At 34.8% G+C, this 21,497-nt stretch overlaps 3 protein-coding genes across 3 annotated transcripts; 1 reads left to right on the top strand and 2 right to left on the bottom strand.

Moving 5' to 3' along the window:
* The first annotated feature begins 1,540 nt into the window (after window positions 1–1,540).
* On the top strand, window positions 1,541–5,720 carry LOC114732385 ((E,E)-geranyllinalool synthase-like). Its single transcript, XM_028919669.1, is given in 13 exon segments — window positions 1,541–1,883; window positions 2,289–2,481; window positions 2,591–2,808; window positions 2,902–3,025; window positions 3,121–3,236; window positions 3,376–3,578; window positions 3,871–3,986; window positions 4,120–4,172; window positions 4,175–4,217; window positions 4,317–4,538; window positions 4,658–4,787; window positions 4,894–5,142; window positions 5,226–5,720. Coding segments are annotated over 13 exon segments (2,505 nt in total).
* Window positions 5,721–6,372: 652 nt separating this feature from the next.
* On the bottom strand, window positions 6,373–9,608 carry LOC114732383 (serine carboxypeptidase-like 31). The gene is made up of 10 exons (XM_028919667.1): window positions 9,308–9,608; window positions 8,880–8,987; window positions 8,576–8,671; window positions 8,367–8,459; window positions 8,181–8,263; window positions 7,567–7,860; window positions 7,308–7,438; window positions 7,110–7,205; window positions 6,877–6,982; window positions 6,373–6,519 (listed from the first exon to the last, which is right to left on the bottom strand). Exons 1-10 carry the CDS (start codon window positions 9,606–9,608, stop codon window positions 6,373–6,375), a joined length of 1,455 nt encoding a protein of 484 aa, XP_028775500.1.
* Window positions 9,609–17,114: 7,506 nt separating this feature from the next.
* LOC114732425 (serine carboxypeptidase-like 31) lies at window positions 17,115–20,579 on the bottom strand. The gene is made up of 10 exons (XM_028919707.1): window positions 20,271–20,579; window positions 19,756–19,863; window positions 19,453–19,548; window positions 19,252–19,344; window positions 19,064–19,146; window positions 18,356–18,661; window positions 18,114–18,244; window positions 17,935–18,030; window positions 17,688–17,793; window positions 17,115–17,553 (listed from the first exon to the last, which is right to left on the bottom strand). Exons 1-10 carry the CDS (start codon window positions 20,575–20,577, stop codon window positions 17,407–17,409), a joined length of 1,473 nt encoding a protein of 490 aa, XP_028775540.1. The 5' UTR covers window positions 20,578–20,579; the 3' UTR covers window positions 17,115–17,406.
* Between the last annotated feature and the right edge of the window lie 918 nt (window positions 20,580–21,497).

Here is a 21,497-nt window from a genome sequence, read left to right as displayed (position 1 = left end):
AAGCCTTAACATCACAACGTCCCCAGACTAATCCGGATGGAGTAATCCAAAAAAAAAAAAAAGAATGTTTTGGCTACAAGTCTCATAGCATTTATTATTATTATTAGGGCTAGAATTTTCTCAATCCAGCCCACCAGGGGAGACTTGTGGACCGAATTTGCCAACTCACCTTCTTTTTTTTTTTTGCAAAAATAAAAATTGACTCATTTTAAATTTTTAAGTAAACTGAAATTGCTATCCATACAGTCATAATTTACAGCTGAAATAGAAATAAATGACCAAAAACTCGTTTTTTCCAACAAAAATGATAATCTGCAACATGTAAATATAATCACACAATCATACATAATAATCTGCAACGTATAAATATAATCACACAATCATACATAGTAATTCGGGTTTTATGATTTGGTGATGAATTATTAAATCAAGGGAGGGAAACACAACCACGCGATGGAAAGATGTAGCTATCTAGGAATTTTCCTACGAAATTTCTCCCAGACGCAAAAAATTGGAGTACACACTGGAGATGGTCCTTCTTCTTCCGGGTTTCCTGTAGTCCTTAGTCCTACATGTTTCATGAAAGTTTCCTTTTTCTCTGTCTCAAATAAAAAATACTTTGAAAAGTTGTTCCGTTACATCAATTATTTTTTGTTTTCATTTCTTTCCTTATCAGTTTGCAATTGGCGTAACTGATAAAGATAATTGTAAAAGCTGTTGAAATTGTTTGCCAGATACAATAATCTAATTAATATAAGAGTTTGGTAATTATTTTAGAAAGATTAATGGTTCGTTTGGAATAGCTTATAAGCAATTTTTTTACTTACAGATACAAAGTAAGTATGTGAAAAAAATTTGGTCGCGACTTACGTGAAATATGTTTATAAGTGCTTATAATTGTGATCCCAAATAAATCCTAAAAAAAATAGTTAATCTAGTTATTTATAAAAAAAACTAAATGTTGTGTTTCTAAAATAGTCTATTTTATTATTTGCATTGAATTTTGAAGAAAACTTTCTTAAAATTTATAAATATAGAAGATAGAATAGATTGAAATATTATATTTATAACCAAATTCAATTCATCATTTAACTTATATATTAAGGATCATAGAGAATATTGTGTGTGTGAGATAGTTAAAAAAACATATTTTGCGGATAAGAGTGAGTACAACCCTTCTTTTTTTTTTTTTTTTTGCCTTCTCCCTCTCTTTATACGGCATGCTTGCTAGTGCCTAGTTTTCTCATTTAAACCTAAGTCAAGGTCAAATACTAATTAATCAAAATTATAAATAGTTGCTTTTCCCAATTTCCACGTCCAGAGACACAAATTATAGTCTTTGTCAAACTAATCCACACGGGTGGTGCGTCAGATTCCGTACGAACGTAAAACACGAGGCAATGTTACAGTGACTTTCATGCAAAATACTATAAATAAAGTAGTTCGCTTCGTGAACTTATCACAGCAACAAAGACAATATCATTTCACATTGCTTTCTTCTTCCCTCTCATTATCACATCTATTGATTTCAAGTTCAATGATGGATTCCTCTTTATCCGGCGTGATGAATCGCAGAGCCCAAAAGATTAAGGGGACGATGTTCTCACCAAACTTTGATCCTTACTCGTTTGTGAGCCCTTCTGCGTACGACACTGCATGGTTAGCTATGATCCCTGATTCTTTTTCTGATGAATCTGATGATCAAAGTTCGAAGCCCAAGTTCAGGAATTGCTTGAACTGGCTGATGAACAATCAGAAAGAACAAGGGTTCTGGGGAGACTGTGATGCATTTGGCAACCCCACCATTGAAGCCCTTCCTGCAACTCTTGCTTCCATTGTTGCCCTCAAAATGTGGAATTCTGGACCGCTGCTTGTAGATAAAGGTATCCCAAGCATTTTTGGTTTATCCATACTTTTTTTTCCCTTCTTATCTATTTATAGATGTAAGATCTGATTAGCAAGATATGCTGCTATTTATAAGTTCTGAATAATGCCGCTCGTTTTTCAGATTCATGTAACGCAAGTAGATTATACTAGTTTATATATATACATATATAAAGACATCAATCTCTTATATTTTGATATCTGCAAGAAATTATTATATATATAAATATAATATTTAGACAAAAATAGAGCGAATAAGTCTTAATACATAAACTCTCTCCATCCCTAAATATATTACATAGTTGCTAATATGTAGTTTAAAGGATCTGACAATGAACTACTGGCTTCTCCGATTTCGGTTAAATTAAGATTTGACAACGAACTATTGGCTTCTTCGGTTTCAGGCTTGTCATTTATTGAAGCAAATGCTGAGAAACTACTGAAGGACGTGAAAAGCTATTGTCCTCATTGGCTTGCCATTGTTCTACCTGCCATGCTTGAGCTTGCAGAGACAAATGGTTTACATGACGTCCTCCCAGAATCAGTGAACGAGACAATATCGTACATCTTTAGCTGTCGGCAAAAGTTTATTAACAAGTACTCTTTTTATCGTATATGATTTCACACACACGCACGAATCTTTTTATAAGTTTTTTTCAATTTGAAGAATTCACTAAAAGAACCTTGTGGTTGAATGAAAATGCAGGGAGAGGCTTGTGGGACACCATTTCCCTCCACTGTTGTTATATCTTGAAGCTTTGCCTCCGTCATTTGCCATAAGCACAGAAGAGATATCAAAAAACTTGAGTGTTGATGGATCATTATTCCAATCACCTTCTGCTACAGCAAAAGCATTTATAGTTACAGGAAAGAAAGAGTGCCTCGTTTACTTGCAGTCTTTAGCTCAAAGATGCCCCAATGGAGGTTCCCGATTATTTTTTAATAATTAATAACCAAACCAACTTTCTATTATATTTCTTTTCGATCTTTACAAATAATTGGATTTAACTGGTATAGTTCCACAAACATTTCCCATGGATGAGGACCTCATAAAGCTGTGCATGGTGAATCAGATAGAGAAGTTAGGCTTGGCTCAGTATTTTGTAGACGAGATCAAAGTGACCTTGGCTCAAATTAACAAGTAAAATCTCACCCCAAGATCAATAAGATATAAATAATTGTCGCTACCAATGGGTATACATAACAGATAAGCTTCCTACTTGATTTGATTTGCAGGAATTTCGTAGATCCAGAATCGTGGGTGAGATCACACAATATGATTGCATCACAACTTCACAAAGACTCTCTGGCATTTCAGCTTCTTCGGATGCACGGATATAAAGTATCGCCATGTACGTCATTATATAATATATAGATTGATTAATTATTTTGATATATGGCTAATTGCTGACTAATTGACCTCCGTCACAGGGTTTTATTTTGTAATTACTTATTAACTTTTTTTTCCCACCTAATTAATTATTACTGCAGTAAGCTTTTGCTGGTTTTTACATAACAAAGAGATCCGAGGTCATGTAGAGAAACATCCTGAGTATTTCACATTTGCGATGATAAGTGTGTACAGAGCCACAGACGTTATCTTCTGTGGAGAGGATCAACTTGAGGAAGCAAGGTCCTTTGCTTGGAAACAGCTTGAGAAAATGACTTCCGCTGATAGAGACCACCGGCCACAGGTCAAACTGTCAACGTTCCCATGGATATAGAATATCTAAGATTGCCAGAAAGTATTTTAACGTTGTCTATAATAATCATATGAGGTCTTATCACTATCAACTAATGAAATAACCGACAGGTCAAACTGTCAACATCGCCAGTCACACATCTCATCTGGATCTTGGTGAGATGTGTATGGTGCATGTCTCTTAAAATGTGCCCCAAATCCGCCCATTCGTACTCATTGTATGTACCAGGTTTCTTTCGGAAAAGACATTGACTATTCGCACTTTTATTTTGTTTGCCTTGTAGATTGAGCACGAGTTGAATCTTCCATGGCTTGCTCGCCTGGATCATTTGGAACATCGAAAGTTTATAGAAGAGAATGAAGCCAATGCTCTGTGGAAAGGAAAGGCCTCATATAATAGGTATTTGATTTGTTCACTCTGTTCTTCTTATAATTTCTGCTAATAAAATAAAGATAATTCGTTTTGTTTGCTTTCCATATGAAATTGAATGATTGGCTTATATACTCTGGCGGCTATTCTCTTATATACGCAGAATGTCATGCGTTTGCAGCGACGAACTGCTACAACTTGCTGCGCAAGACTTTGAGTTAGGCAATCGCTGTTCAAAAATGAGTTGGAGGAGCTGAAAAGGTTTTCTTCTTCTTTTTTTTTTTTTAAAGACCACACGAATACAAACTTTCATAATTGCTTCATCTTAGCACTAATAATTAGTATGTAATTAATTAATAGGTGGTCTGAAGACTTTGGCTTGAGAAGTATGGGATTTGGCAGAGAGAAAACCATATACTGTTACTTCGCTGTTGCTGCAGCCACCGCATCGTCTCTACCCCATGATTCTTGGGTCAGAATGTTAGTTGCAAAAAGTGCCATCATCGTCACTGTAGCTGATGATTTCTTTGACATGGAAGCTTCTCTTCCTGAACTCGAATACCTCGTAGATGCAATAGGAAGGTAAAACCCAATTAAAAAAGAAGAAGAAGTGGGTGTCTTTTTTTTTTTGGGAGACCATAACTATCAGTTTTGACTAAAAAAGTGTTCTTTTTACTGATTAATTCATATATACTTTATAGATGGGATAGTGGGGGCTTAAGCAGCCACAGCAAGGTAATATTCGAAGCTCTTGATGATCTTATGAGTGAAGCTGCTCAAAGATATCGTCAACAAGAAGGATCTGATATAACTAGTAATCTCCGACAGATAGTAAGTTACATAAATCAATGAGTCAATTTTAAGAGTTTAATATCCAGCTGAATCGAGGAGCAAAACATAACATATCTCATTGTGTTAATTAATGAAATCTGTAAAGTGGTGCGAAACATTTAGTTCGTGGCTGGAGGAAGCAAAGTGGAGCAGAAACGGACAGACACCCTCCATTGATGATTATATTAAGACTGGCATGATCTCCATTGCCGTACACACCATTGTTCTTCCAGCAGCTTTGTGCTTTCTGAAGCCCAATTTACCTATTGACAAGCTCAGGCCACCCAATTACGAAACCATAACAAAATTGCTTATGGTTATTTGTCGTTTGTTGAATGATTTACAAAGCTACCAGGTAATTTAAAAAAACCGTATTTATATAGCCAATTTGAGGGAACCTAGCTAACACATTGCTACTGACTTGCTGTATAAGTGCAGAAGGAAAAGATGGAGGGGAAAGTGAACTCTGTTCTGATAAACTTGATCGAGAATCCTGAAGTGGATATAGAAGATTCAATAGCTTTTGTGAGAGAGATAATAGGGAAAAAGAAGAAAGAGTTCATGGAGCATGTTCTAATGGATGAAATGTGTGATTGGCCTAAGCCTCTCAAGCAATTTCATCTGTCATGCTTGAAAGCCTTTCAGATGTTCTTCAACTCGAGCAATAGTTATGACTCAAACACAGACCTGCTGGAAGATATTGATAAAGCAATCTATCTTCCTTTGAGCAGAAATTCGTTGAAGAAGCACATCAACGTTGAAACTGTTCATTCGGGGCTAAACAAGAAATATGCAACAATAAAGTTAAACTCCAACCTCAAATGGCGTCGTAGATCCAAGTGCTTAAGAGTTGTTGCTAACCAAGTTCCTCAGTATACCTTCAGAAATGGAATATTTGGGATGGCACCAAAACTGGTGGGAGGCTTCATATAGAGAAGGCTAAACAAAGTTGCATATCATGTGTGTCTATATATCATGTGTGCCCATATCTGATATATATTTGTGTACTTGCTTATCAGCATATGCATAAACGTACGTTCTTGGGAAGTGATGTGTTGTCATTTTTTTCTGTGCTAGACAAAGTTGAAGTATGGATTATACTTGAGATAAGGTGTGAAGGTGTATATTTTAAATTTTAACTAGTTATGGAGATAAATCTGTATTGTGAGTTTTAGCCATGTACTTGCAATGTAAATATAATAATTACCGACTTACCGTTGTCAATTGGGTTTAATTTCATGAGAATTGATATATGTATATATATATTTCATCTATCTTTTGTTTGGAAAACGGCTATGGGCTTTCCTTTGGCTAATTCCAAGATTCAAAAGCTGATGAATTTCATTCCCGCCGCCTCTCCTCTCTGCTTCTTTCTCCTTCCTCGTAATAAAGACTTGTTCTCAAAATTGAAGCCATATAAATTCCAAGTCCATGTATATGGGATACTCAAGACGTCCTGCTAGCATGCTAGTTCTATATAATTATGGGCCAAAATCTTCTTATATGAAGTTACAAAACCTATATATATAGTCATCCGCTCCATATAAATATATATATGTATGTAATTATGGATCAGTGTTGGGTCTTATTTAGTTTCTGGCGGGGACTGTCCGAGCAGAAAGGAGGAGAAGAATGCAAGCGAACCGCTTGGTTTGAAACTAGGCACATCATGTCCAGCTCCTCGAAATGTGGCAAAAGTAAGCCCCTCGTATTCTTGAAACCACCCGCTTACCTGTTCCAACCACACAAACAAGCCCATGTCAATTAATTATGAAATACTATATCCAGTCCTTGATATAAGAGTTCGTTTGACTTTATTTTGATCCTAAATATAAGACCTTATTATATTTATTCATTTTTTCCCATGATAATCCTTGTAATAATAGTAATTATAGCCAATACACTTGATTAGTAAGGATACTTTAGAAAAGACAACACCTATTTATTACAAATGACTAACTTAACTAATTTTCTTAATCCACTCAAATTAGTTAACTAGCTCTCATGTTAAGGGCACAAGGAAGTAGTTTATATATATATGAATAGCATATGGTAATTAATTACTCCTGATATTCTCAAGGTTAATCACCTCTTTCTCGTGATACCATGGTCTCCATGGCTTGGTGATACGCAAATTCAGAGTGCTTAAGCTGTATCTTGTGGACAGTACCGGCACTCTACCATCGGTGTCTCCGCTGAGGCATAGATTTTGATCCAAGAAATATAGAAAATGTCTAAGAGTGGGACCCATATATGCAAGATATTATGTTTATCAACTCTAAACAGTAAACACCACCACCTTTAAGAGTAATTATTAGTTACCTGTAAACCCAGATTCTAAGTCCTGCCGAAATAAGCTTCTTGTAAATTGGGATAACAGATGGCTTTGAATCTTCCCAGTTGTTGAATATCTTGTAGCTGCATGCATGTAATAATTACAGTATTATATCTAATAAACGATAATAGCATGGGAAAAGAAAGTGATCATCAATTATTAGAGGAACAGCATATTTTATATACTTGCAAATACTCCAATTCTTAAGGCTATGACCATCGCTGGCATGAAGCGCCTTCTGAACATCTGGTCTGTTATAGAAAGCTGTGGCATAATCATCCAAACATGGATCGAAACCACCCATGATCCTAGGCATCTGCTCAAGCAAATCCACTTGAGCTTTTAAAACTGGTCCGCATGTTTTTAAAATCTGACAAGTAATAATCTCTAGACAGTAGATATAGAAAAAGTTGATGGCCTATTTAAAAATTTTTCTTCACTCACCATTTTCAATGTGCGCTTATAACTCATGACGCTTTTTGTAGATTGATCATTGGAACGAGCAGCAGTGGCAAAGCAGACAGGAGTATAGAGACTATACATATCAATCTTGTGGTACTGAGCAAGCAATTCATCCACAGCATCACAACAAGTTTGGTTAATCCATGGGTTACTGCTTTTGAAGTCACAACTTTCTCTGATTTCTCTGTGTGTCTCATCTGATATCACGGCGTGGCTCCAAGCATAATCCACAATACCCATCCAATCCTCAGCGTCAGATGTTTCTGGATTACCCAGCTGTCAACAAATAATATACATATTTTAGTACTTTTGACAAATTACGCCTCTGAAAAAGTCCATAAGATTTAAGATTTTTCTTGAAAGAAAATAATGATGAAATGTGGAAACTTTGCCTTGCAATTTAGAACTCAAGCTAGTTTGATTGTGTTAGTGGGATGTGATGTGTGCGTAACAGATATAATATTTAAAACCTACATATAGGAACTATACTAACAGTCATGTATCTCTTAAAGAAAGATTCCTTTTGCTTTAGCTTATGTTAATTAGCTAGCACCTGACTAGCCAGAGAATACTTTTCAAATTATGTAGGACCATACCAGGATACCCTTAAGATCAATATGAAGCGAAGGGTCCATATTCCTATCAACGATGAGCTCAGCAAGCTCAGGAACATACTTTCCTGAAAATATATTCCATTAATTATCAGATAATCCACATATATCAAACTTAAGAAAATGAGTGTTGCGTAGTTTAAAGATTTCAATGTAGATAAATATATATACCTGCATAACTCTCTCCTGCTATGTAAAATGTCCTGGTTCTGTAAGATGGAAACTTGAGAAACCACTTGTGCAGAAAATTGTAAGCATCATTCGCTGTCTCAGAGACAAATGAAATGTCAACCTTCATTAATTAGAAGTGAATGATAAGACGGAAGCTTAATTAATGGACGGAACAAAATATGTAATGTTAAGGTTAATTGATTTGTAACCTGTTAAGTCATCTCCGAGATGTTCATAATCACTGGTTGTGTTTGAGTAGGAAAAGCCGACACCAACAGGAGATTCCACGAATAAAACATTGGCTTCTGCATCAACACACACGTCAAGAATACTCAGCAGCACCAAATGTTAATAATTGTTGTGGGGACAAATAATGGAGCACTATATACAATAATTAACAACGTGGTGCATCATCAGAATTTTACATGGAAAGTAGTGAGATGGGTCTGCACCAGAAAGTGTGAATTGTGTTAATTATGTTGTGTGTGTGGTGGTCCTCACAAGTCATAATACCTCTGTTCCATGAGAAGTTATTATATTTAAGACCCTGGCCATCACTGTCCACTAAAAAAGGACCAATCTCCTGCGTTGCTCCATATCCCACAGAAGAGCACCCAGGTCCTGCAACAAAAAGGCATCTTGTCACCTCAGCCAAGAACACACATGAGAAAAAGCAACCAACGAGTCTCTCTTTAAGGAAAAGCATCTTTGTCATTATGTTTTCTTAATTTGGTCTATTAGTTCGGCTCTAACTCTGATTCGAACTCCAATCTCTAGCCAGAGACACAACTCCAATACTGTTACGCCTCGCATATCTCATGTGACATGATTATCACGAAAAGAGAGGGATATGATATTATCTCTTTCTTCACGAGACTATATATGACGGGGCGATCCAAATCTGGGGCAAGAAAAAGGATTAATGAAGGACTACCTCTTACCTCCATTAAGCCAAAGGACTAAGGGTTTCTCCTGAGGGTTGGTGATGGCCTCGTAGAACCAGTAAAAGAGTGCTCTTCCATTAGTTTCGTTCACAGTGACATAGCCAGCAAAGTGCTGGAAATCTGCATGAGGCTGACCAGGAAAGCTGGTTACAAGATCCTCGTTATTATTATCCCCAGAACTCATTTTCCTTCCAGGATGATATTGCCTGTGCCTCGAACATGCAACATGCTTCGCACATATTAGCCCAAGAACAATAGCCAATGTGCAGAAAATTTTCACTTTTAATAGAATATCCATATTACAAGTCTCAGAGAGAGACACTTGGATTACTAGATGTTAAGAACCAGAGGCCTGCGTGCCCTTTTTATACTGAAAATTTGCTTCCACTGTACCCCATTGTGGGTAGAAGATTTATAAAAGTAGATTTGGATAAGAATCCTACCTGGCAATTCTCTCTCTCTCTCTATCGATCTCTATCTCTCTCTTCTGTTTGTTCAAATGCTGTGACATCTGTCACGAATGTTAGGTAACTTCTAGATCAGTTCCTGCATGAACATGATTTGTGTAGTGGAGTTTTCCAATTGTGTTATCACATGAATATATATATATATATATATATATAATATGATTTTAGGAAACGTTTTACCTTCAACCGGGGGAAAAAAAAAATTCGTGTTTACACATTCGTTGAACCGTTCAGGGCAGAGAAATTTAAAGTTATTCGGACCGAATATGATACGATTGATTGTCCTCTCCCTATACTGCTCAAGATTCGTTTAGACTTGGATAAGAACTGCCCACATATACGTGTGTGTAAGTCCATTATGTATAAAACAGATTTATACAGATTATTAGTGGAATAGTATGTAAGTATGTTTATAAATGTTTTCTAACAATAAGACCTGCAAAAATCTTATACTAAGCTGATAAGATCTTAGAACTTAACTTACCCAAAACTTTTTGGCACTAAAAAACAAGGAATTATTTTTTTAGTATTTGAATATAATAGTGCTGCCACAGTTTGAATTTTGAAACTAAACAAAAATTTAGAACCACCCTTATATTTCAAATCCTGAGAAGTAATAGATGAAATGTTTTGATTTTTTATGGGAAACACTTCAAAAGATATGAAATATAAGAGAACTAGGAGAAGGTCTTGAAAAAGAAAAATCTAAATCTATGATGAATACTTAATAGTAAAAACTAATGTTGTGGTTATATATATCGTCATCCATCTTTTATTTCTGTATTATTATTATTATTATTATTATTATTATTATTATTCGGCAATCAATTCCGTCAAATGATTTTCAAAATATTCTTTGCCTTCTTACATTTCCCCCCCTAAATTTTGCAGCTTAATTACATGGTGTAGGAAACAGCGTTTAATTATGGGGGACAAGCCCGTCGATATATACTAGAGTGAGTGAGTGAGAGAATTATTCATATGTTCCATTGTTGAGAATAGGATCGATCCTAAAACAATTTTTAAAGCTCAGACTCAATCATGATTTTTTGTAATTCTTTTTTTAGATGCAATGCAACTAGGTTTCTTTTTCATTGCCATTTAAATTTAATACAAAAAATTAGTTTCCTGCCTTTTCAAAATGGAACTCAATGCATAGATAAGATCCTGAATTTGTCCGTCTCTAGGCTATTGCTTAAAGTGAAGTTGGGGACTCAATGATTTGCAGATATATAAATATATATATTTATATAATCAGCTTTTTTATTATTATTGTTGTTGTTTCATGATATACTGTGGATCCTAGGAAAGCAAAGCTAGGCGGCTATTTATTATATATATCCATACCAACCAAAAGAAAATTAGAAGCACGTTAGTTTTGATAATAATTACTATTAAAAAAAGTATTATTTGAAAAGTCTAATTATCCTATGCGTCAGCTTTATTATAAGTCCTACGTTAAAAAACCTCACAAAAAAGGTGGGGTTTATGAATTTAAAAAGTTGTTCTTTTCATCAAGCTTTCTTGTAAAATGGGCTCTCTTGCATTTGTGTTCATGGCACCGTTAATTAGCTCAAATAACAATAGTAGGCTGCCACTTTTTCCCCCAACATTCGAAGCAGAAAATCTTCCCAGAGAGCATATAATAATAAATTTAATTAAATTAGAAAAAATTTCTTTAATTTCATGTCATGTATATGTGCGCGCGCTGTTTAACTTGTAAACTTGATAATGAACTTCGTATGATTTAAGGGGGCAAATAATGAAAAAGACAAATAATGAAAAAGACAAATAAGTTAACAGGGTATGCAATATATATCTTTGGTGGATTAATTTGACAGCCATATCCTGCTGTTGAATGGAGATAAGTGCAATGGAAATAGTATATATTCCAAATTAATTAAACTGGTAGTTTATCCTAAAAAAGTATGTAAAAAAACAGAGACTTAACTTTAACTACTGATTTCTTGTCTCTTTCATTTATTTAATTAAAGAATCTCATCATCACAAAGTGGAAAGGTGGAGTTTTTGTGGCGAACCTTGTGCGTTATGACTCTTCAACCTGAATCCAATATATATATATATATTGGAATAATTGATAACCCATTTGTGTTTTCTCTTTTTTTTTTTTCTTTTTTGATATAACTCAAAGTACCCTTAAGTTATTTTGGCTTGAGACTAATCTTTATCGGGTTGGGAGCGTTAATGTTAAAACCTTCCCAACTAATGCGCTTTTTAGGATTTGAATTTATGTTTTTCTTTTTATAGGGTGAGATTACTTACCATTTCGCCTAACAGATTATTGTTATCCATTTGTTTTTTCTATATATATATGTAATGATAATTAAGAATCCCTAGTTTTCTAAATATTATTTGTAATAGGACGGATGTAATTTTAATTTTAATTTAACTTCAGAAATGCCTTCGCGGAGTTTCAAATCAAAATTAAATTATCTTCCCATGACTGATTTAAAAATTTACACTTTTTATCTATCCATACAAATTATGCATTATTCTTAAACAAGAAAGACAAACAAATTCTAAGAGGAGATGTTGCTCTTATCAAGAGACCCGAGGTACTACAGTGAGTAGTCATCATTATCTTGAAATTATTCTTTTTCTGACCATTTTCTCTCTCTCTCTCTCTCTCTCTTTTTCTTTTCTTATCTGAATAATAATTCGTATATAACTTCCAAAAGTAGTCTTTAATTCTATTTGAAGGTCACTAAATAATCTTTTAGAAAATTCAAAAAGAAAATATTTGTTCAACTTATTCTGATTAATTATCTTGTGCGTTAAGCTGAATGGGCTCATAGATCATTGCTTCTTTTGCAATATTTAAGGTAAAATTCCAACTTTCTTTTTTAAATGAGAATATTAATTAATGAAGTGTATATATGGTGAGCAATTAACACGATCCACAAGGAGACACGTTTTCATTTTGCCACATGAAACATTGAATCTGGTCATTTTTCAGGAGTCTTCTGAGTACAGTAATTTAATTTGGTTGTTACATGAGATCATTTGATTGGCTTAATTCATCTTCTTTAATTTGTCTAATCCATATATACATTGTTTTGGAAACACAAACAATGATAGAGAATGAACGTGGCACTAACTGTGCATGGATCAGAATCTGCATTGACCACATACGTGTGTGTATGTAGTGGCCAAATCAGATCAGCCTCTCATCGTTGTGCTCACATTATTATCATCTTAATTGATCACACATTAGACTATATAAATTTCCACCCACTTACTTACAATTAAATTAAACTTTTTATATGTCGGAATATTTAGTTGAATTTGGATCCGTTGACTAATTATTTAGATAAAAAGAAACATCTAAAAATATTGACAAAGTTGGGATGTCCATTGTGAGCCCTTGATAGTTGAATATAATGTTATTGGTTCAAATGCTACCTAGAGGAAGAGGGTCAAATAAGTAATTATAAATTGCTTGCCGACACATGCCCATTAATAAGGTTTCAATCCAGTTCCTAACTTAAAAGACTGATGAAAGTTTCGTTACCGTTTTTATTCTTCTGATTATAACAAAAATTAAACCCCACTTAAGAACATGTGTTGCCCATTTAACCTACCAAAAATATTGTGAGAGAGGGCATTATTCACTACAAAAAAACAGACTTTAGGCAACGACTTTCGGCGGCAACAAAAAAAGTCGCCGCTAGAAGTTTGCCATTGAAACCAAGACTTTCAGCGGCGACTTTTTTGGTCGCCGCCGAAAGTTGCCATTGAAACCAAGGCTTTCAGCGGCGACTTTTTTGGTCGCCGCCGAAAGTGGACCTTCAGCGGCGACTTTTTTTGTTGCCACTGAAAGTTCGCCATTGAAACCAAGACTTTCAGCGGCGACTTTTTTTGTCGCCGCTGAAAGTGGACCTTCAGCAGCGACTTTTTTTGTCGCTGCTGAAAGTATAATATAATAATATATATTTTATTTTACAATATTAATAAACAAATTCAATCTGGCTCAGCGGCAAGAAGGTTGGACACGAAAGGAGGCGGTCACGAGTTCGAATCTGGAAGAAGACACATTTATGTGGCCGCCGATGGCGATGACGTGGAGGTCGACGGTGATGACGTGGTGGCCGGAGACGATGACGTGGCACCGACGGCGATGACGTGGCATTGGTAAAGCCAATTCTTCTTCTTACTTCAGCGGCGACAAAAAGTCGCCGCAGAAAACACTTTCGGCGGCGACATTTGTCGCCGCCGAAAGTGTTTTCTGCGGCGACATTTGTCGCCGCCGAAAGTGTTTTCTGCGGCGACATTTGTCGCCGCCGAAAGTGTTTTCTACGGCGACTTTTTTGTCGCCACTGACGCCGCTGAAAGTGTTTTCGGCGGCAACACTAGTCGCCGCTGAAACTTCTAAAAGTCGCCGCTAAAAGTATCTTTTAGCGGCGACCTTTTTAGTCGCCACTGAAAGTTTTCAGCCACAGCTGCTATGGCAACGACTTTTCAACGGCGACTTGTCGCCGCAAAAAACTTTCGGCGGCGACTTTTGTACTTTCAGCGGCGACTTTTGTCGCCGCTGAAAGTCAATTTTTTTTGTAGTGATTGATCATTAATTGGCTGAAGTATAGAACTTAAAAATCGATATAAAATGCAAGGATATACAAATAAATAAATAGTAAAGGATTAAATTTTCTTATAAGGGTGACTCAAAAAGTTCACTAGAAGTAGCCAGCATTAGTCACACTACTGCTCACTAATTAACAAAATGTGGCCCAAAAAAAAGGTCAATAGTCTATAATAGACTATAGGTTTTGTCACCAAAAGAACAATCGATAGTCAACAAAAGACAAAAGTAATTGATATTTTTTTTGACCTGACAAAAGTAATTGGTGGTAGAAATTCTTTTTAGTTGTAATAAAATAAAACTTTTGAAAAACTCGTAGACTGGGATACAGCTGATAACTCTATAAAGAAGGTTGCCAAGTTCCAATACTTATACTGCAGAGGTCAACAGGAAGTCTCAGTTATTCTAGAATGGCTTAAAAATAATATCAACTTTTTGTTGTGTTACAATTTGTTACCAATCCGTAACTATTAATCTATTATTATTACTCTGTTTCTTTTATATTTTTACTTTTTTTTTCAGTTCCCATTTTTTTTTAATTTCTTTAACTAAATCCCACTCTATTTGGTTTTCTTATAAACTAATACATAAATTTTTCCATGTGATATTGCAATACAACCACCTTTTTTCAAATAAAACTTCTAAGGTACATGTATTTATGTACTTAAAATGGGGATAACAAAAGTATGAACATAAAAAAAAAAAATCACATTTCAATCTGTGATTATTGATCATCTTTTTTTAAAAAAAAATTCAAAATTATATACATTTTGCAGAACTGCAGTGGTTCTAATCTTAAAGACAGAATCGCAGAAATTTGTGGGTTTTTTTTTAATAAATTGTTTCATATTAAACCTGCGTTTGTTTCTTTCTTTTGTTCTTTTTTTTTTCGCTTGTTTTTTCACATGATTATCTATACGTCCCTCTTCACTGTTCACCGGCTTATAGTCCATCTTTAACAACCCACTAGCATATTAGTACTTTTTTTTTTTCAAGCCGAAGCTAGGATATTAGTACTAGCCAAAAGGCAAGAATAAAATATAAAAGCAATCTGGAATTTCATGTTTTCACTTCTGTTCATGCTAAGTAAATAATTAAGGATATAACTCAATTGAGTAGACTTTATTTTGAATCGAGCTTCACATCTTTGACTGGCGCAATTTTAAACATGTCACATTTTGCGTGTATCTCTTAAATTCCAAAATTCTCAAATTTTGTTTTGAAAGTTCACACTAGCCATAGAAAGTGATCCAGCCCGTCACAAAAGGGATGGCCCACAAGGAGCGTGGGTTGAAATTTTCTTAACCTGCCACCCTTTTAGTGGTGGGTTGATGAGCCGAATGGGCCCACCTTCTTTATTTTTTATTTTGAATAAATATAATCTTTACTTCTTTAAATTTTTTCTTATTTTGGTTTTAGTCTCTCAAGTTTTAAATCATAGGTTTTGGTCTTTTAAAAGGCAAAATAGTCATTGTTTTTATTAGATTATAGATACTAATATTATAAGTGAAAAGAAATTTGAGGGACCAAAACCTATAATTTGAAATTTCAGGGATTAAAACCAAAATGAGAGCAAACTTAAAGGGTCAAAAATTATATTAACCTTTTTATTTTTTATTTTTAATTCAATAATGAGACGTGTAACTATTTTTTATGATAATGATAAATATAATTTATTGCGTAAAACATATCAATTAAAATAATATTCTTTCCAATCATAAATATGAAATCTAGACAAGGAGTTTACTTTCTTCACACACACAAACATATATGTATATATGTATATAAAAGACCTCAATCCATTTTCTTTTTCAAATTCATAATTATTTTTTAAGAATATCCTCATTAATTGCACATATTAAAGAGTTTTTATTAAGAAAGAATTACAATGAGATCTCAAGAAAAAAAATTACCGGTAAGTCTCAATAACAAGTGAGCAATTGTCATTTTCTATATTGAAGCTTGTCTTTGCAGGCTGCTTTGTTGTCATTGAAACTTTTTAATAATTATATTCTTTCATTGGGATTTCATGACCATTCTCCCCTTTATCAATGTGAGTTTCAACATATATGATTGAAGAAAGTGCTTTAGAAAAATTAACACATATTTGTTATAAATAACTAATTTAATTTTTTTAATATTAAAAAATTAGTTATCTAATTCTTATATATTATAAGCATCAAGATAATATACACACACACATCTATATGAACATGTGGCCTCATCTACAGTCAGCTCAGGGGTAAAAAATAGTGGCGTATTTATGTTGTTGTTTTTTCTTCAATTCTTTGTCACTGGTCATTTCTTGCACATGCTTTGTTTATGCAATTTTTCTTTTCTTTCTTTCTTTTTAATTAAGCCAACGTCACTAGGCAACAACTTCGCGTGCTGCATATATAGTGGCTGACATGTAAATGTAAAATTACTCGTGTATAGGCACTTGAGTCCCATCCATATTCTTGTTTTCTATTTTTTATAATACACGGGTACGTCCTTATGACTTGTCACATAATTTTTTTTAAACATATTTTAGTCTAAGATTATCATCTGTAAGTATGCTAATCAATATAACTAGGTATTCAAAAAACCATTAATTATTGTCTAGAGAATGAAAATTGAAAAACATACAAAAATTTTTTAATGTAATTAAAATGAGGTTTTAATCGAATTAAGGTTCAAGTGATCATAAAAGATCCTCATTTCATTATATAGTCTTCATTAGCTCCCTTGATTGTCTATTACCAAACAGCTGGCTATATATATAACCATTCAATTTTTGTCTCCCATCGAGGAAATAACAAAAACTATATACCACATTGATTTTATGGGGACACTTATTATATTTGGTTTTGTCGCTCTTCATATATATAGGATACACAAGACGTCCTACTAGCTAGCATGCTAGTGCTACTTTTATATATATATATATATATATATATATAATAGGGCCAAAATCTTCTTTATATGAAGTTACAAAACCCCATATATATATATATATATATATAATATGAAACATTGTAGAGAGAGTGTTATTTAGTAGAAGGTGGTGATTGTCCAAGCAGAAAGGAAGAGAAGAGTGCGAGTGAATTGCTTGGTTTGAAGCAAGGCACTGCATGTCCCGCTCCTCGAAACGTTGCAAATGTCAGCCCCTCGTGCTCTTGAAACCACCCGCTTACCTGTTCGTTTATTCCAATCACAATTTAATATAGATTGATCAACAAACTAATTACTCTTCATTCTTCATTATTAATAATATGTATGAACAAAGAAAGACATCATAGTAACATCTTTTAAGGTTCATATATTTTACCTCGTTCTCGTGATACCATGGTGTCCATGGCTTGGTGATACGCAAATTCAGAGTGCTTAAGCTGTATCTTGTGGACAGCACTGGCACTCTCCCATCTGTGTCTCCACTGAACCATAGAGTTTGATCCAACAAATATAGAAAATGTCAACATTCCTAAGTTGTCTGGGTGTGCTATATATATATATATATATATCAACTTTGAAACAGTAGACACCACATTTAATTACTAGACAGTAGTCATACTTACCTGTAAACCCAGATTCTAAGTCCTGCCGAGATAAGCTTCTTGTAAATAGGGATCATAGATGGCTTTGAATCTCCCCAGCCGTTGAACATCTTGTCACTGCATGTGAATTTTTATTAATTATATGCTATGGGGGGGGGGGGAAAAGGTGAATTATCAGCGGAACAGTATTTTATAATTACTTGCAAATGCTCCAATTCTTAAGACTGTGACCATCACTGGCATGAAGTGCCTTCTGAACATCCGGTCTGTTATAGAAAGTTCTCGCATAATCATCCAGACATGGATCGTAACCACCCATGATCCTAGGCATCTGCTCAACCAAATCCATTAGATAGATCTGTTACAACTCTTACAACTAAAACATCCTAAGACAAATGGATTTCCAAAACACATGCGTGAAGAATTTCTTATATATACTCACCATTTTGGACGAACGTTTATATTTCATGACGCGTTGTCGGCCTTGGAGGGATTGATCATCATTGGAGCGAGCAGTACTGGCAAAGCAGACAGAGGTATATATGCTATAGATGTCAATCTTGCCGTACTGTGAGAAAACTTCATCCACAGCATCACAACAGGTTTTGTTCTTCCATGGGTCACTACTTTTGAAGTCACAGCTTTCTCTGATTAGAACGTAAGTTTCATCAGAAACCACAGCGTGGCTCCAAGCATAATCCACAATACCCATCCAGTCCTCAGCATCAGATGTTTCCGGATTCCCAAGCTGCCAAAAAGGAAATTATTCAACAAAGTTTCAAGTACACCTTTTTTCCATTGAAGTGCCAGTTATCAATTGACAATACACAGGAAATTTTTTGAAAGAATATTTGTTTTGAGCGGTTAAAATTTGTTGATAGAGAATTGGATTGTTTACTTTTTTTTCTTGAAAGGAAACAATGAAATGTGGAGAATTATTTGCGTTAGTGGGATTTGATGTGTGTGATAGATATTATAGTGTTCAAAACCTACACATAGGAACTTAAACGACAGACTTGCGTGTCCACGTACAAGGCAAATATTCTTGCTAAAGAAGGATTCCTGTGTATAGGGTTGTGTTAATTATAAAAAATTTATGCCAAGCATTTGGCTAGCTGGAGAATGCTTTTCAAATTATGTAGGACCATACCAGGATACCCTTAAGATCAATGTGAAGGTAAGGGTCCTTGTTCCTATCAACGATGAGCTCAGCAAGCTCAGGTACATACTTCCCTGAAAATATATCCACATGGACATTCCATTATCAAATAGTCTTAGGTAAATCAACAACTAAGAAACAAGAGTGCTACTGTTTAAAGATCTTGCAGATAAATATACCTGCATAACTCTCTCCTGCTATGTAAAATGTCCTGGTTCTGTAAGATGGAAACTTGAGAAACCACTTGTGCAGAAAATTGTAAGCATCGTTAGCTGTTACAGAGAATAGAAAAAGCAGCCTTTATTAAAAACACAATATTAAAATTAAAGTTTAATGGCTGCCATTAGATAAGTAACATAAACGTTACAAGTGTTTATAACCTGTGAAGTCATCTCCAATATGTTCATAATCGCTGGTTGTGTTTGAGTAGGAAAAGCCGACACCAACAGGAGATTCCAAGAATAAAACATTGGCTTCTGCATCATCACACTCATAACATTAACAAATATTGTGGGGACAAACAATGGAGCACTATATATACCATAATTATTGTGGTTCATCATCACCAGAATTTTATATTTCCTAGATTGTAGTGAGATGGGTTTGCACCAGAAAGTGAGCGAGTGTGTGTGCGTGTGTGTATGTCTTGGTCTGGTTTGTGGTCCTCATAAGTAGTCATATACCTCTGTTCCATGAGAAGTTATTAAATCTAAGACCCTGCCCATTAGTGTCCACCAAAAAAGGACCAATCTCCTGTGTTGCTCCATATCCCACTGAAGAGCACCCAGGACCTGCAACAAAAGAACATTTTGTCACCTTAGCCAAGAACACACATAACAAAAGCAGATAATGAAAACTGTAGTATGTTTCAGACTATGAAAAGGAAGATAATGAAAGCTATGACAGTTACAAAATTGGCCTTTTCATTTCGTTTTCATTATTGTTTTATTATCTTGGCTTTAAAATTATTCAGATCCCAACTCACATCTTTCAATTCTCAGAGACAACTAAAATAGTGTTGAGCCACTCATTTGTATATATCTCATGTGACATGACTGTCACGAAAAGAGACATATATGCTTATCTCTTTCTTCACGCAACTATGACATTACATGAGAGGAACCAAATCTGAGGAAAAAGAAGAAAAAGATTAATGAAGTACTAACACCCTGCAGCTTACACACGTACACACACTTACCTCCATTAAGCCAAAGCACCAAGGGTTTTTCTTGAGGATTCGTGATGGCCTCATAAAACCAGTAAAAGAGTGCTCTTCCGTTAGTTTCATTCACTGTGACATAGCCAGCAAAGTGCCTGAAATCTGCATGAGGCTGACCAGGCAAGTCGGTCACAAGATCTTCATTACTAACCCCAGAACTCAGTTTCCTCCCATGACCACCCTTATAATATTGCCTGTGTCTCGAAGATACAACAGGCTTCGCACATAATAGAACAAGTACAAGAGCCAATCTGCAGAAAATTTTCATTTTTAATGGAGTATCCATACTAGCTACGAGTCAGAAAGAGAGAGGCTTAGCTTGGATACCACTGGATGGGAAAACTAAAGACCTGCATGCACCTTTTATACTGAAAATTTGCTTCCACTGTACCCCATCGTGGGTAGAAAATAAAGGAAAGTGGATTAGGATAAGAGTACTACCTGGCAACTCTCTCTCTCTCTCTGCGCCTTTGGTTCAAAACGCAGTGACGTTTGTGATGAATGTTAGGTAGCCTCTAGATCATTTCCTGCATGAACATGAACAGTGAGCGGCACTTCCAATTAATAGTGACAACTTGGGTGGTTGATTGGTGCAGTCACATGAATAAATTATATGATGATTTTTGGAAACGTTTTACTTCTTTGGGTGTTCCATAAAATTATTCGTGTGGATACATTTGGTTCAACTTTTATCCATCCAGTGCAAAGAAAATCAAAAGTTATTCGTACTAAATCCGATATGATTGATTGTCCTCTTCTTCTTTCCCTACCCCTTCGTATATATTCGTTATAATTCAGAGATAAGAATTCCACATAATATAATTACAGCTTGCTAGTTTTTCGAATATATGATAGTGCTATCCACAGATTGAAACGAACTCAAAAAAAAAAAAAAAAAAAAAAAGGAACCACCCATATAACAAGTCCTGAGAAGATGACACTTATAATAGATTAATTTTTTTTGTCTCTTTTTTATGGGAAATATTTGAAAAGATATTAAATAGAGTTTATAAGAGAGAATAAAGGGATGGGTGAGAAGACCTTGGTAATTAAATTAATGTTCTGTTCCTGCTAAGTCTTTATATCGTCATCCATCTTTTTGTTTCTCAATTTTATTATTTTTTTCTTTAATTAATTCCCTTAAAAGATTTTCAAAATATTCTTTACTTTTTAATTTTGCAATTAATTCTATGGTGTAGGAAATAG

Source organism: Neltuma alba, unplaced genomic scaffold (genome assembly GCF_004799145.2).
Source record: "Neltuma alba isolate B1F8T4 unplaced genomic scaffold, ASM479914v2 tig00012910_pilon, whole genome shotgun sequence".
NCBI classification, from domain to species: domain Eukaryota; kingdom Viridiplantae; phylum Streptophyta; class Magnoliopsida; order Fabales; family Fabaceae; genus Neltuma; species Neltuma alba.
This window is presented reverse-complemented; position numbering and strand designations above follow the sequence as displayed.